Source organism: Bubalus bubalis, chromosome 6, assembly GCF_019923935.1.
Source record: "Bubalus bubalis isolate 160015118507 breed Murrah chromosome 6, NDDB_SH_1, whole genome shotgun sequence".
In the NCBI taxonomy this organism is placed as follows: Eukaryota; Metazoa; Chordata; class Mammalia; order Artiodactyla; family Bovidae; genus Bubalus; species Bubalus bubalis.
In genome coordinates this window covers 11711729-11725575 of record NC_059162.1, presented here as the reverse complement: position 1 = coordinate 11725575, position 13847 = coordinate 11711729, and the positions used below count along the sequence as shown (strand labels likewise).

Here is a 13847-nt window from a genome sequence, read left to right as displayed (position 1 = left end):
CGACCCCATGAATCGCAGCATGCCAGGCCTCCCTGTCCATCACCAACTCCCGGAGTTCATTCAAACTCACGTCCATCATGTCGGTGCTGCCATCCAGCCATCTCATCCTCTGTCGTCCCCTTCTCCTCCTGCCCCCAATCCCTCCCAGCATCAGAGTCTTTTCCAATGAGTCAACTCTTTGCATGAGGTGGCCAAAGTACTGGAGTTTCAGCTTTAGCATCAGTCCTTCCAAAGAAATCCCAGGGCTGATCTCCTTCAGAATGGACTGGTTGGATCTCCTTGTAGTCCAAGGGACTCTCGAGAGTCTTCTCCAACACCGCAGTTCAAAAGCATCAATTCTTCGGTGCTCAGCTTTCTTCACAGTCCAACTCTCACATCCATACATGACCACAGGAAAAACCATAGCCTTGACTAGATGGACCTTTGTTTGCAAAGTAATGTCTCTGCTTTTGAATATGCTATCTAGGTCAATCATAACTTTCTTTCCAAGGAGTAAGCATCTTTAAATTTCATGGCTGCAGTCACCATTTGCAGTGATTTTGGAGCCCCCCAAAATAAAGTCTGACACTGTTTCCACTGTTTCTCCATTGATTTGCCATGAAGTGATGGGACCAGATGCCATGATCTTCGTTTTCTGAATGTTTAGCTTTAAGTCAACTTTTTCACTCTCCTCTTTCATTTTCATCAAGAGGCTTTTTGCCATAAGGGTGGTGTCATCTGCATATCTGAGGTTGTTGATATTTCTCCCGGTAATCTTGATTCCAGCTTGTGCTTCTTCTAGTCCAGCGTTTCTCATGATGTACTTCAGTTGTGTCCAACTCTTTGCAACCCTATGGACTGCAGTCCACCAGACTCCTCTATCCATGGGATTCTCCAGGCATGAGTACTGGAGTGAGTTACCATGCCCTTCTCCAGGGAATCTTCCTCTTTCAGGTATTGAACCCACGTCTCTTGTATCTCCAGCATTGGCAGGCAGGTCTTTTACTACTAGTGCCACCTGGGAAGACTAATTTTATAAAGCTACCAGGTTTTCCATTAGGATTCTTTAGTTTCTTGCCTAGTTTTGTAATATAATTTAAAATTTATTCAAAACATGTACTTGTCGAATATCCTTCCTTCTTGAAGGTGAAGCACTTTGACAACAAGCATCAGAGTACAGTAATTGTCTTTAAATGACAGAGAGATTTAAAAATCAAAATTAAATACCTGATTGCAATGCAATCCATAAAGATACTTGACTACAACAACCAGAATCACGGCTGGTAACATTTTATCAGGACATACCAGATTTTTAGGAATTTCATGTAATTTTTTAGAATATCTGTGTTAATAGTATTTATTCATACAGTATAACCTGAGCAGGCTTATCATTCATTTGACAATGTTTAGGGCTTCCCTGGGTAGCTCAACTGGTAAAGAATCTGCCTGCAATGCAGGAGACCCTGGTTTGATTCCTTGGTCAGGAAGATCTCCTGAGGAAGTGATAGGCTGCCCACTACAGTACTCTTGAGCTTCCCTTGTGGCTCAGAGGGTAAAGAAACTTCCTGCGATGCTGGAGACTTGGGTTTGACACCTGGATTGGGAGGATCCCCTGGTGGAGGGCATGGCAACCCACTCCAGTATTCTTGCCTGGAGAATCCCCATGGACAGAAAAGCCTGGCTGAAGCATCTCAGTTAGGCAGAGGTCAATTTTAGAATCGGCAAAATGATACTTATTCACTAAACCAAAGTAAAAAGATTTTGAAAGCAAATAAAGATCACTTAAAGGCAAAGAAACTCATACAATCTTTTCTCAAAAGCAGCTTTCTGAGAAAACTGTTCTTTTAACAAGAAACCAAATCCAATATTGTGTCAACCAACTCTCAACAAAATCCATTTATCCAACTAAACTGAATCGAATCTTAGAGAGTCTTGATCATGCGTTCCTTGTCAGTATTCCATTTCACAAACATTCTACAATTTTATTTACCCATATCATTTTGCCCCTTTGTTACTTTTTTCCATTCAGGAGTAACCAGCTCTAGGACAAACTGTCCTCTGCCCCTTTAACCAAATGAAATGTAATTCCATTCCTCATACCTTCTTTTATTGAATACATGAATTAAACTTTCCTTGCATACTGAAATATTTCCCTTATTTAATGCCTTTATTTAAATTTTTAAATTAGATGCCTCAACTTTGCAGTGAGTACTAAGAAGTAAGCAATTATGATCTGTCTCTCACATTAACATTCTGTAGATTGTTAAACATAAATACCAACTGTAATTTCTGAAACATGTACTTTCTTATAGAGAATATCTCAGGATGACAACTAACATATACATCAATAGTCCCTTATTTTCTCTGCAAGGAGAAACCAATTTTTGTTAATTAATGTTTCAGTATCTTATTTTATTTCAAAGTGATCTAGCTAGTCAATAAACTCCTAGACAGTAAAATTCCTTGCTGTCTTGCTGTCTTCATAGCACTTACCCTGTCTTTTACAACAACAGTAAGAGACTTTCTTCTTCTTTGAGCTCCAAACCATCTTTATGCAGCAAGTCACGCCTATTTATTTATATGCAGAGTACATCATGAGAAATGCTGGGCTGGAAGACGCACAAGCTGGAATCAAGATTGCCGGGAGAAATATCAATAACCTCAAATATGCAGATGACACCACCCTTATGGCAGAAAGTGAAGAGGAACTCAAAAGCCTCTTGATGAAAGTGAAAGTGGAGAGTGAAAACATTGACTTAAAGCTTAACATTCAGAAAATGAAGATCATGGCATCCAGTCCCATCATTTCATGGCAAATAGACGGGGAAACAGTGTCAGACTTTATTTTGGGGGGCTCCAAAATCACTACAGATGGTGACTGCAGCCATGAAATTAAAAGACGCTTACTCATTGGAAAGAAAGTTATGACCAACCTAGATAGCATATTCAAAAGCAGAGACATTACTTTGCCAACAAAGGTTCATCTAGTCAAGGCTATGATTTTTCCAGTAGTCATGTATGAATGTGAGAGTTGGACTGTGAAGAAAGCTGAGCACTGAATAATTGATGCTTTTGAACTATGGTGTTGGAGAAGACTTTTGAGAGTCCCTTGGACTGCAAGGAGATCCAACCAGTCCATTCTGAAGGAGATCAGCCCTGGGATTTCTTTGGAAGGACTGATGCTAAAGCTGAAACTCCAGTACTTTGGCCACCTCATGCGAAGAGTTGACTCATTGGAAAAGACTCTGATGCTGGGAGGGATTGGGGGCAGGAGGAGAAGGGGACGACAGAGGATGAGATGGCTGGATGGCAGCACCGACATGATGGACGTGAGTTAGAGTTGAACTCCAGGAGTTAGTGATGGACAGAGAGGCCTGGTGTGCTGCAATTCATGGGGTTGCAAAGAGTCGGACACGCCTGAGCGACTGAACTGAACTGATGCCTATTTACCATCATTTCTCTTGTCCAAATCTAAGTTCTTGACCAGGGCTCTGAAACATTTGCTTTTGACTGGCCTGCTAAACTTTGATGGAGTATCCTTCCTGATCCCCATGATACCTGGCATACCATTCAACATGATATAGGTACGTGGGTACATTGGTCATGTATGACTAAGACTCAATTTTTAAAATACTTACTTTACCACACAACTCCAAAATTTCAGTTTACAAAATATGTGGAGAGGTTATTTTAGATAGACATTCCAAAACATAATTATTCTTATAGAGTTTACCTAGAAGCTCTTGCATCATTTGCATTGATTTAGTATCATCATAGGGCTTCTCAGGTGGTGCTAGTGGTACTACATGTAAGAGATGCAGGTTTGCTCCTTAGGTCAGGAAGATCCCCTGGAGGAGGGCATGGAAACCCACTCCAGTATTCTTGCCTGGAGAATCCTGTGGACAGAGGAGCCTGGTAGGTTCCAGTCCATGGGGTCATAAAGAGTCAGACATGATTGAAGCAACTTAGCATACACTCACAGTATCATCATAGAAAGAAAGAAAGAAAGTGAAGTAGCTCAGTCATGCACGACTCTTTGAGACCCCATGGACTATAGCCTACCAAGCTCCTCTGTCCATGGGATTTTCCAGGCAAGAGTACTGGAGTGGGTTGCCATTTCTTTCTCCAGAGGACCTTCCCAACTCAGGTATTGAACCTGGCTCTCCCACATTGTAGGCAGACGCTTTACTGTCTGAGCCACCAGGGAAGCCAGTATCATCATAACAAGTTGCTTTTCTTTCTGATATGTTTGCAACAGATATAACGTCTAATAAAGCTAGGTACAACAGCAGAACTATATTGGGTTGGCTAAATAGTCATTTGTTTTTGTCTATAAGATGGCTCAGATAGCACTTAGTTATCTTTAACTTCATTTGAAACAATTTTGCTAGATTGTAATGTGACAGTATATCACAGTCATATCAGTGTGCATTAAAAAATCTTATCAAAATAGGTGAAGTTTTGTGTAGTCATTGAATATTAAAGATGGAAAAAAGCAATTTTTAAATGTTTTTTCATATTATACTTTATTACTTCAAGAAAGGTAATACAACTGAAAAAAAGGGAAAGATTTGTGCAGTATATGGATAAGGTGCTGTGACTGACTGAATATGTCAAAAGTGGTTTGTAAAGTTTCATGCTGGAGATTTTTCATTGGATAATGCTCCACAATTTGGCAGACCATTTGAAGTAGATAGTGATCAAATTGAGACATTAATTGAGAACAATAAATGTTATTCAACTTGGGAGATAGCCAGCATACTCAAAATATCCAAGTGAAGCTCTGAAAATCATTTGGGTTAGCTTGGCTATGTTAATTGCTTTGACATTTGGATTCCACATCAGTTAAGTGAAAGAAAATTCTTGACTATATTTCTGCATGTGATTCTCTATGTTGCAGCAATGAAAACATTTTGTTTTTAAAACAAAGTGTGATGGGTGATGACAAATGAATACTGTACAATAATGTGGAATGTAAAAGCTTATAAGACCAGTGTAATGATCCACCAGAATCAACAAAGCTGTTCTTCATCCAAATTAAGTGATGCTGTGTATCTGGTGGAATTGGAAGGGGGTCCTCTACTATGAACTTCTTCTAGAAAACCAAACAATTAATTACAACAAGTACTGATTCCAATTATATCAACTGAAAGCAGCACTCTACAAAAAGCATCCAGAATTAGTCAACAGGAAACACATAATCTTCCATCAGGATAACACAAGAATGCTTGTTTATTTAATGACCAGGCAAATCCTGCTACAGCTTGCCTGGACAGTTCTGATTTATCCTCTGTATTCAACAGACACTGTACTTTCAGATTTCCATTTGTTTTGATCTTTACAAAATTCTTCTAATGGAAAAATTCAATTCCCTGGAAGACTGTAAAAGGCACCTAGAACATTTCTTTGTTTAAAAAGATAAAAGTTTTAGGAAGATGGAACTATGAAGTTGCCTAAAAAATGGCAGATGGTGATGGAACAAAATGAATATGTTGTTCAATAAAGGTCTTAGTAAAAATGAAAAAAAAAGTGTCTCATTTTTACTTAAAAACTGAAGGAACTTTTTGGCTAATCTAATACTTAACATCAATGATTCTAAAGACATGACTATATTAATCAAACAAGTTTAAGAATGTTTCTATACGAGAACTGATTTAGTACTGAATACTTCCCAGATCCCATGGATCTGAATTCATCCTCATCAATTTTCTAAATATTTAGAGGCATTTAATTTGCAAGTGCTTACTTTTAAGTTCATTAACTAGAGTTCAATTATGAGTTAATTTTCACATGAAGACAGCCCAGAGATCTCATAGCTTTTCTGCCTGAGTTATAAAAAAACCTCCCTGCACTCTTTCATTTTTTCCCTTGAGTCTTAGGAATTAGAGATGATGTGCATAAGTGTTCCTGAGAGCTCTGATAGAACATTTACATCAAGGCACAAAGGGAGAGGAATACCAATTCCTTTTCCTGGGAGTGTAGCTGAAGATCTCTTTGATTTTTGCAAGAATATCCTACCTGATGAAACAGAGCTCTAATTACCCACACTAAATTATTCATAGACAAATAACAAATCAAAGCAATGAAGAAAGGTCTCTGAGAGTTTCAGTTCTCTAGTCCCTGAAAGGGATATTCCCAATGAATGTCCCATCAGAGACAAAATGAATGACCAAGGCTAGTCTAAAAGGGAAAATCCCAACCAATGATTTGACACAGGTGAAGCCCAATGCAATAGAGAGCTGTTACTAAAACAAACAAACAAACAAACAAACAAACAAACAAACAAAAAAAACTCATCTCAACTGGCCAGTGCAAATACTGATACACACACACACACAAAAACAGCAAACATGGAAACAAATAAGCTACTGTCATACAGACAGAAAATCAGAGGACATGTAGTCTCGTAAGTCTACTTCCACACCCAGATGGAGACCTCAAATAGATTGGCCCAGTTCTTGAAAAAGAGTATACCCAGAGTGGCTCTCAGGGAGACTTGAGTGGCTCAGTTCCTGTCAGGGAAATAGCCCAGATGGAGTGGAGGGATTTCCCAGTGCTAGCTGGAGCAACTTAACCTTAAGTGACACTGAAAGTGGACTGTAGTTTCAGATGTCTTTTGAATCCAAACAGCCTTTCTTGTGGGGTGACTGGTACCTATCAGAGAGAGTCCCTTCCAGTTTTCTGAGCAAAGTGAGCCCCAACATCTGCTAGGGACTCAGGAAAGGGGCTACTTCTTGTTGACCTGCCATGGGCACAGGCTCCTGGCTGCCTTGCCAAAAATGTTACTGAACGTAAGTCCAGGTGCCTAAGGCACAGTGAGGCCAAACAAACTGAAATAGACTCTGGAGCAGAGGAAGGTTTTTGCAAGGCCAAGCAAGGAGAGCAGGTGGCTCATGCTCAGCAATCCCAAACTCCATGATAGTTTTGGGGAAAAGTTTTTATAAGCAAAATTTTGGGAGAGGGCTGGAGGATGTGTGACTTTCTTCTGCTTGGTGATGAGGTAACAAGGTGATGTTCCAAACTCTTAGGCTCAGTCTGAAGTTGCTATCCTCCACTTAAGTTGGTATTCCCTGTGGAAGAACTCAAAGATTTTGTTATGTCCATTCTTTGAGGAGGAATCAGGACCTTTCCTCAAGGCTGCCCTATTGTTTCTTGATTGCTGCTTCTTTTTTTCTGCATTCCCTCCCTTCCCTGATTAGCAACTGTTTGGATCTGCCTTTTGGAACTCAGGAAGGTAAAAGAGGCTGAATGAAGTCTATTTCCTACAAATAAGGGACAGGGGACAGAAAAGCTTTTGTGCCCAGGAGGGTATCAATGTCCTGCTCAATTTCAGTAGTAACTGTAATTTTCAAAATAAAAAATTCCTATGGTTTAAGACAATCTTGCTTATATTACAAACTGTGATATTTATCACATATAATTCTGAGATTTGGGCCAGATAGAGCAGTGCTTTAAATATCTGCATGTATATGATTATCAACGCACACATACACACACTAATACACACACACTCACACAAAGAATGGGTAATGTGAGGTTAGAGAGATGAGGCAAAAGGGATGAGACAAGAAAGAGGGGCTATTGAGATTTATGGGCACAGAGTCCATGATGGCTTGCCAAAATTGTTACCAAACACAAGTTTATGTGCCTGAAGCCAAATAGGACAAATGTAAGAGTTTGAAGCAGAGGAAAGTTTAAACAAGGCCAAGCAAAGAGAATCAGTGGCTAGTACTCAAAAATGTCAAACTCTATGATGGTTTTGGGGAAAAGATTTTATAGGCAAAATTTGGGGGGGAGGATGACAGGGTGTGTGACTTTCCTCTGTTTGGGGGTGAGGTAACAGGACAATGTTCCTGGAATCTTGTCTTCATATTGGAGTAACCATCCTCCATCTGTGGTGATGGCCTTGTTTCCTGAAGATGAACTTCAAGATTGCTTTGTAGCCTCTTTGAAGAGGAACTCTTCCAAAGGCTGCTCTAATGTTTATTGATTGTTTCTTCTTTCTGAGTTCTGTCCCTTCCCTGATTGATGTTGTTGTTCAGTTTCTAAGTCTTGTCTGACTCTTTGTGACCCCGTGGACTTCAGCATGCCACTATCTCCTAGACTTTGCTCAAATCCATGTCCATTGAGTCAGTGATGCTATCTAACCATCTCATTCTCTGTTACTCCTTTTGCTTTCAATATTTCTCAGCATCAGGGTCTTTCCCAATGTGTTGGATCTTCATATCAGGTGGCCAAATCTTTAGTTTCAGCATCAGTCCTTTCAATGTATATTCAAGGATGATTTCCTTTACAATCACCTGGTTTGATCTCCTTGTAGTCCAAGGGACTCTCAAGAGTCTTCTCCAGCACCACAATTCAAAACCAGAAATTCTTCAGCATTCAGCCTTCTTTATGGTCCAACTCTCATATCTGTACATGACTACTGGAAAGATCATAGCTTTGACTACAGGGACCTTTGTCAGCAAAGTGATGTCTTTGTTTTTTAATATGATGTCTAGGTTTGCCATACCTTTTCTTTCAAGGAGCAAGCATCTTTTACTTTCCCTCATTAGTAATTGTTTGAATCTACCTGTTGAAACTCAGGAAACAGAAATGAGGCCACATGAAACCTATTTCCTATAATCAAGGAACAAGAGACAGAAAAGCTTTTGTGCCCAAGAGGATATCACAGTGTCCTGCTAGGTTTTAATAGTAAATATAATTTTGATCTCAAAAATTACTATGGTATAAGACAATTTTGCTTAAACTGCAGTATGTATCAAATTTAATTCTGGAATTTGATTCCTAGCCAAAAGAAATGTTTTAAATGAGTTTCCTGCATGTAAATTATTGTTGACACATAAACATATACACATTCACACAGACACACAGACACAGACACACACACACACACACACACACTAACACACAAAGGAGAATGCAAGGTTAGATGAGGCAAGAGAGATGTGATAAGAAAGAGGGATCATTTAGACACTTGTAAGACGTAATGACAAAGTGCCAGAGGAGATGGGCTGTGGGGAGGGTGGTTAAATTGGATGGAAAAACCAGTGTAACTCTTCTAGATTAAAACAGGGTGGAAGCTGAGCAATTGTTTAATATTACCCTCTTATTTCACAGATGTGGAAATAAAGGATTGGGGAGGTGAAATAACCTTTCAACATCACATGGTAGCTTTCCCAAGGTAATACATATGAAAAAAGCTGAGTTCAAGGAGAACAGCTGAAAGTCAGAGACATTAAAATAAAATCTATAAGTGAAGGACTAGAGTGGAAATGAGAGGCAGGGTGGGAGCCCAAATGTGTGGGAGGAACGTTTTTCTGTGATGTGCAATGTAGGTCAGAGATTTGTCAGTTGGAAGAGAGAGGAAGTTATTATAAGGCTAGTGAGAAAAAAGTTTGCTGAATTAGAGATCAAATGCCAATTCTGAGAGTCAGAAGTTCTACTTCCCATTGAAATGCTGCTTCTGCCACTTCTATTGCTAGCAGTTATTGTCCCAGGTGGTGACAATGAGGATGGTAAGAGTAACTCTCACTGTTCCCAGACCAGGTTAGGGGCTCTGAGCAAAAACATGCTGCACCAGCAGTAAGGGTCTGGGCTCTCCTGTCTCCTGCGCTCTCCCCCATTCTGGAGGTTGGGGCTGGAGCCAGGAATGTTTAAGCTTCTATGTTGTTATTCAGACTCTGGGTTCTTTTCCATCCTAATTCTTTCTCCTCACTCTTCTTATCCTTTCACGACCACAGCATTCCAGGGGCCGACCTCCTTCCATCTCATCCAGATTTCGACCTTTGCCAACAGCACCTGGACTCAAAATCAAGGCTCAGGCTGGTTGGATGATTTGCAGATTCATGGCTGGGACAGTGACGCAGGCACTGCCATCTTCCTGAAGCCCTGGTCAAAGGGCAACTTCAGTGATGAGGAGGTGGCTGAGATGGAGGAACTATTCCGAGTCTACTTCATTGGGTTCACTCTGGAAGTGCAGGATATTGTAAGTGAATTCCAGTTTGAATGTGAGTACAGTCCTCTGAACTGGGGAGATTCACTATGACTTTTCTCTTTCTTGGTTCAGACTCCCTCCATGGTCCTCTCCTCTTTTTACCCAAGTGTGTGCATATACCCCTCCAGAGTATTGTCCAACTGTGACTCCATACGTCCACCAAGTATCCCAGATTCTTCCTGTTTCTTGCACTCTTCTGTCATAGATGAAATTCCTCTTTTGTAGCCAACTCCTGGTTTATTTGTGCATAGCTTGCTTCTCTCAGATCCTAAGGGAAAAGCTCTTTTTCCTACCTTGTGCCTGAGTGAACTAAAGTGTGACTTCTCCAATCCATTGCTCAAGCAACTGTTGCCTCATCTCTTCTCTCCGTGTAACTCTCCCTTTTACCCTGGAGTGCTGCACTCCTGACTCCATCACACATTGCTCCTCTTCTCCCCTCTTGCCCACACAACTTCCTTACAAGAGCCCATCTCCACCATTTACAACATGCATACCTCTCCAGAATGCTCGTCTTTCTGAAAAGTCTCTGAGTACAGCAATTGGTTTTTGGGTCATCATTTCATATCTTTGACCTTTCTTTCCATCCAAAGTCCCATGTCCTTTCCCCCTCTCTTTCTTTCTTGTGTGTTTTAAAATCACTATGTCTCTGTTTTCTTTCTTTATAGACCCGTTTGTGATTCAGGGCATAGCAGGTTGTGAGCTGCGTTCTGGGAAGGCCATACAAAGCTTCTTGAGAGCAGGTTTTGGAGGACTGGATTTCATGAGCATCAAGAATCGTTCATGTGTGCCTGAGCCAGAGGGAGGCAGTGATGCGCAGTGGTTTTGTGTATTCATTACTCAGTACCAAGGCATCTTGCGTATCATAGACACACTTCTCTCAGAAACCTGCCCCCGATATCTCCTGGGTGTCCTTGATGCAGGGAAGGCGGAACTGCAGAGGCAAGGTTAATCCTGTTTTCTCCCCAAGACTTTCCTATTTCACTTCCCACCACCTTCTTTAAATTTAAGAGTAGGAGGTTCCTATGAAGAGAGGGGTTTAATCAATACATTATTTGGTTTCCAAAGAAGTGGAAGAGGTCACTGTCCACACTTGTGGGTTTCTGACTCTGTATGCTCTAGATCAGAGACATAACTTGATACTCTTTCTACCCCTTCCTACCTCAGTGAAGCCTGAAGCCTGGCTGTCCAGTGGCCCCACTCCTGGGCCTGGCCGCCTACTGCTGGTCTGCCATGTCTCAGGATTCTACCCAAAACCTGTGTGGGTGATGTGGATGAGGGGTGAGCAGGAGCAGCCTGGCACTCAGCAAGGAAACATCATACCCAATGCTGACTGGACTTGGTATCTCCGAGTAACCCTGGATGTGGTGGCTGGGGAAGCGGCTGGTCTGAGTTGTCGAGTGAAGCACAGCAGTCTAGGAGACCAGGACATCATCCTGTACTGGGGTGAGAAGGAACTGGGGATGTGAGAAGATGGTCCTCAAGAACAGAGAGAGGGCCTGGGGAGGGGGAGGGATTTGATGGGGGAGATATGGAGAGACGGAGGGAGAGGGGGAAGAAAGAGCGACAGAGGGAGAGGTAGGAAGGGAGAGGAAAAGAGAGAAAGATAGAAATTGAGGTTTATTTCTGGGACTACAGTGCTGAAGGAATGAAAATAATGATCTAAGGTATAGAATAGGTAAGAATGAACGACTATAGACTGGGAGGGATGGGGCAAGAAGGACAGACTAAGGGTGGCTGTGACTATATGACATCTGGGAATAAGAGAAAGGGAACCAGAGATGTCCATAAGTAATGGTGCTGCTGACACTCGGGTGGGCAAGAAGGCCAGGAGAACTGGTGAATGGGTTTGAAATGACATCCTTGTGTCCTCTCTATATTGCCAGGACACCCCAAGTACATTGGCTTGATATCTGTGGCAATAATAGTGCCCTCCTTGATTCTTTTGATATGTCTTGCATTATGGTTTTGGAGGCGTTGGTGAGTTTTCATTTTTAATCTTTCCTTTCTGTCCATTCTCTCACTCGTTCCCTCCATTTAGTCTACTACATCATTCTACTCTCAGCATTTCCATCAGAACTTTTCCCCTTTCTGCCCAACTCACTTTTTATGTAAATCTATTTTTTTAAAGTTATGGTAAAATATACATGACATAAAACTTACCACATTAGTAATTTTAAACATAAAGTTTAGTAGGATTGAGTACATTCACATTGTATGCAACCAATCTCTAGAACTCTTTTCATTTTGAAAAACTGAATGTCTATGCCCATTAAGTCCCATTCCTCATTCATTGCTCTTCCATCCCTTGGCAACCTTCATTTTGCTTTCTGTCTATAGAAATCTGACTGCTTTAAGTAATTCTTATAAGTTAAATCATCACTAGTTTTCTTTTTGTGACTGCCTTATTCCATGCAACACAGTGTCCTCATCATTCATTCATGTAGCAACACATATTAGTATTTCTTTCCTTTTTAAGACTGTATAACAAATTTTATCTATTTATCTGCCAATGGAAGTTTGAGTTGATTCTACTTTTTGGCTGTGTGAATACTGCTGCCATGAACATAGCTATACAAATATCTGTTATGTAGAGTAATTTTGTTTGCTTCTGTTCTTTTTTATTTAATTTTTTGTCAGAATATAGTTGATTTAAATATTGTGTTACTTTCTGTTGTACAGCAAAATGAATCAGTTATACATATATCCACTCTTTTTAGAATAGAATATGTGGGAATAGAAATTCCCACATAGATCATTACAGAGTATTGAGTAGAATTCCCTGTGATACACAGTAGGTCCCCTGTTAATTATCTATTATATATATATTTGTGCATATGTGTCAATTCCAATCTCCCAATTTATCCTTCACTCCCTTTTCCCTAGTAACCATAAGATTGTTGTATAAAACTGTAACTCTATTTCTACTTTGTAGATACATTTATTCGTATCATTTTTTAAATTCCACATGTAAGCAATGTTATAATTTGTCCTTTTCTATCCGACTGCTTGTGTTCTTAACAGGTCATATCAGACTATCTTGTGAGCCCTGGCCGTGTCTTCTTTCCCATTTGGAGCAATTACCCAGGTGCCCAGAAACTCAGGTTGACAGCCCAGGAGTCACTCTCATTATATGTCATCAAATGGAAATGGCAACCCACTCCAGTGTTCTTGCCTGGAGAATCCCAGGGATGGGTGAGCCTGGTGGGCTGCCGTCTATGGGGTCGCACAGAATTGGACACGACTGAAGTGACTTAGCAGCAGCAGCGGCAGCAACCATCATATTTGATCAAATCAGTGTTCTGATAAGCTTTAGATAAATCATAATTCATACACTGTTAGAAAAATGATAAAAAAATTGTACATTATAAGACAATATCACTAGTAGAATCCACACAGATTTCAGATGTGAAGTGTGAGAAAGAATGTATCTCAGACTAAATGAAATGATGTACAGGACTAAATTGTGACATCCCTTTGGCTTCTTATTTTATAACATTTTTTTTTACTCCTACTGAAATATCATTTGTCATAGTGAGCTAACTGTAATTATGCCAAGATAATCATATTTGCAGAGGTGACCAGCATTTTAACTTAATTTCACTGTATCTGCTTGGATGATTTTCTATCCTGGAGAAGCTGAGCTCCTTCTTCCTCCAGGAAGCCTTCATTGGTCCCACAGTAGAAGTAACCATCCCTTGACTGATGTCATGCAGAGATCTACTTTCCTCTTTACCCAGAACATTGCAGTTCTTTATGTTTTTCTTTTCCTTCTTATGCATTCTTTGAAAGAAAGTTCTTTGCAAGGCTTGCTCTAAGTGAATCCTAGGCAAGATCTCTTATGTATGTGTTTGTATAGAAAAATAATCTGAGT

General features: G+C 40.4%; 1 protein-coding gene across 1 annotated transcript; it reads left to right on the top strand.

Annotated features, from left to right (window-relative positions):
- Positions 1-9308: 9308 nt before the first annotated feature.
- LOC102414901 (T-cell surface glycoprotein CD1b-3) lies at positions 9309-12114 on the top strand. Its single transcript, XM_006079652.4, has 5 exons — positions 9309-9497; positions 9723-9989; positions 10642-10920; positions 11141-11419; positions 11860-12114. Exons 1-5 carry the CDS (start codon positions 9437-9439, stop codon positions 11955-11957), a joined length of 984 nt encoding a protein of 327 aa, XP_006079714.4. The 5' UTR covers positions 9309-9436; the 3' UTR covers positions 11958-12114.
- Positions 12115-13847: the final 1733 nt, after the last annotated feature.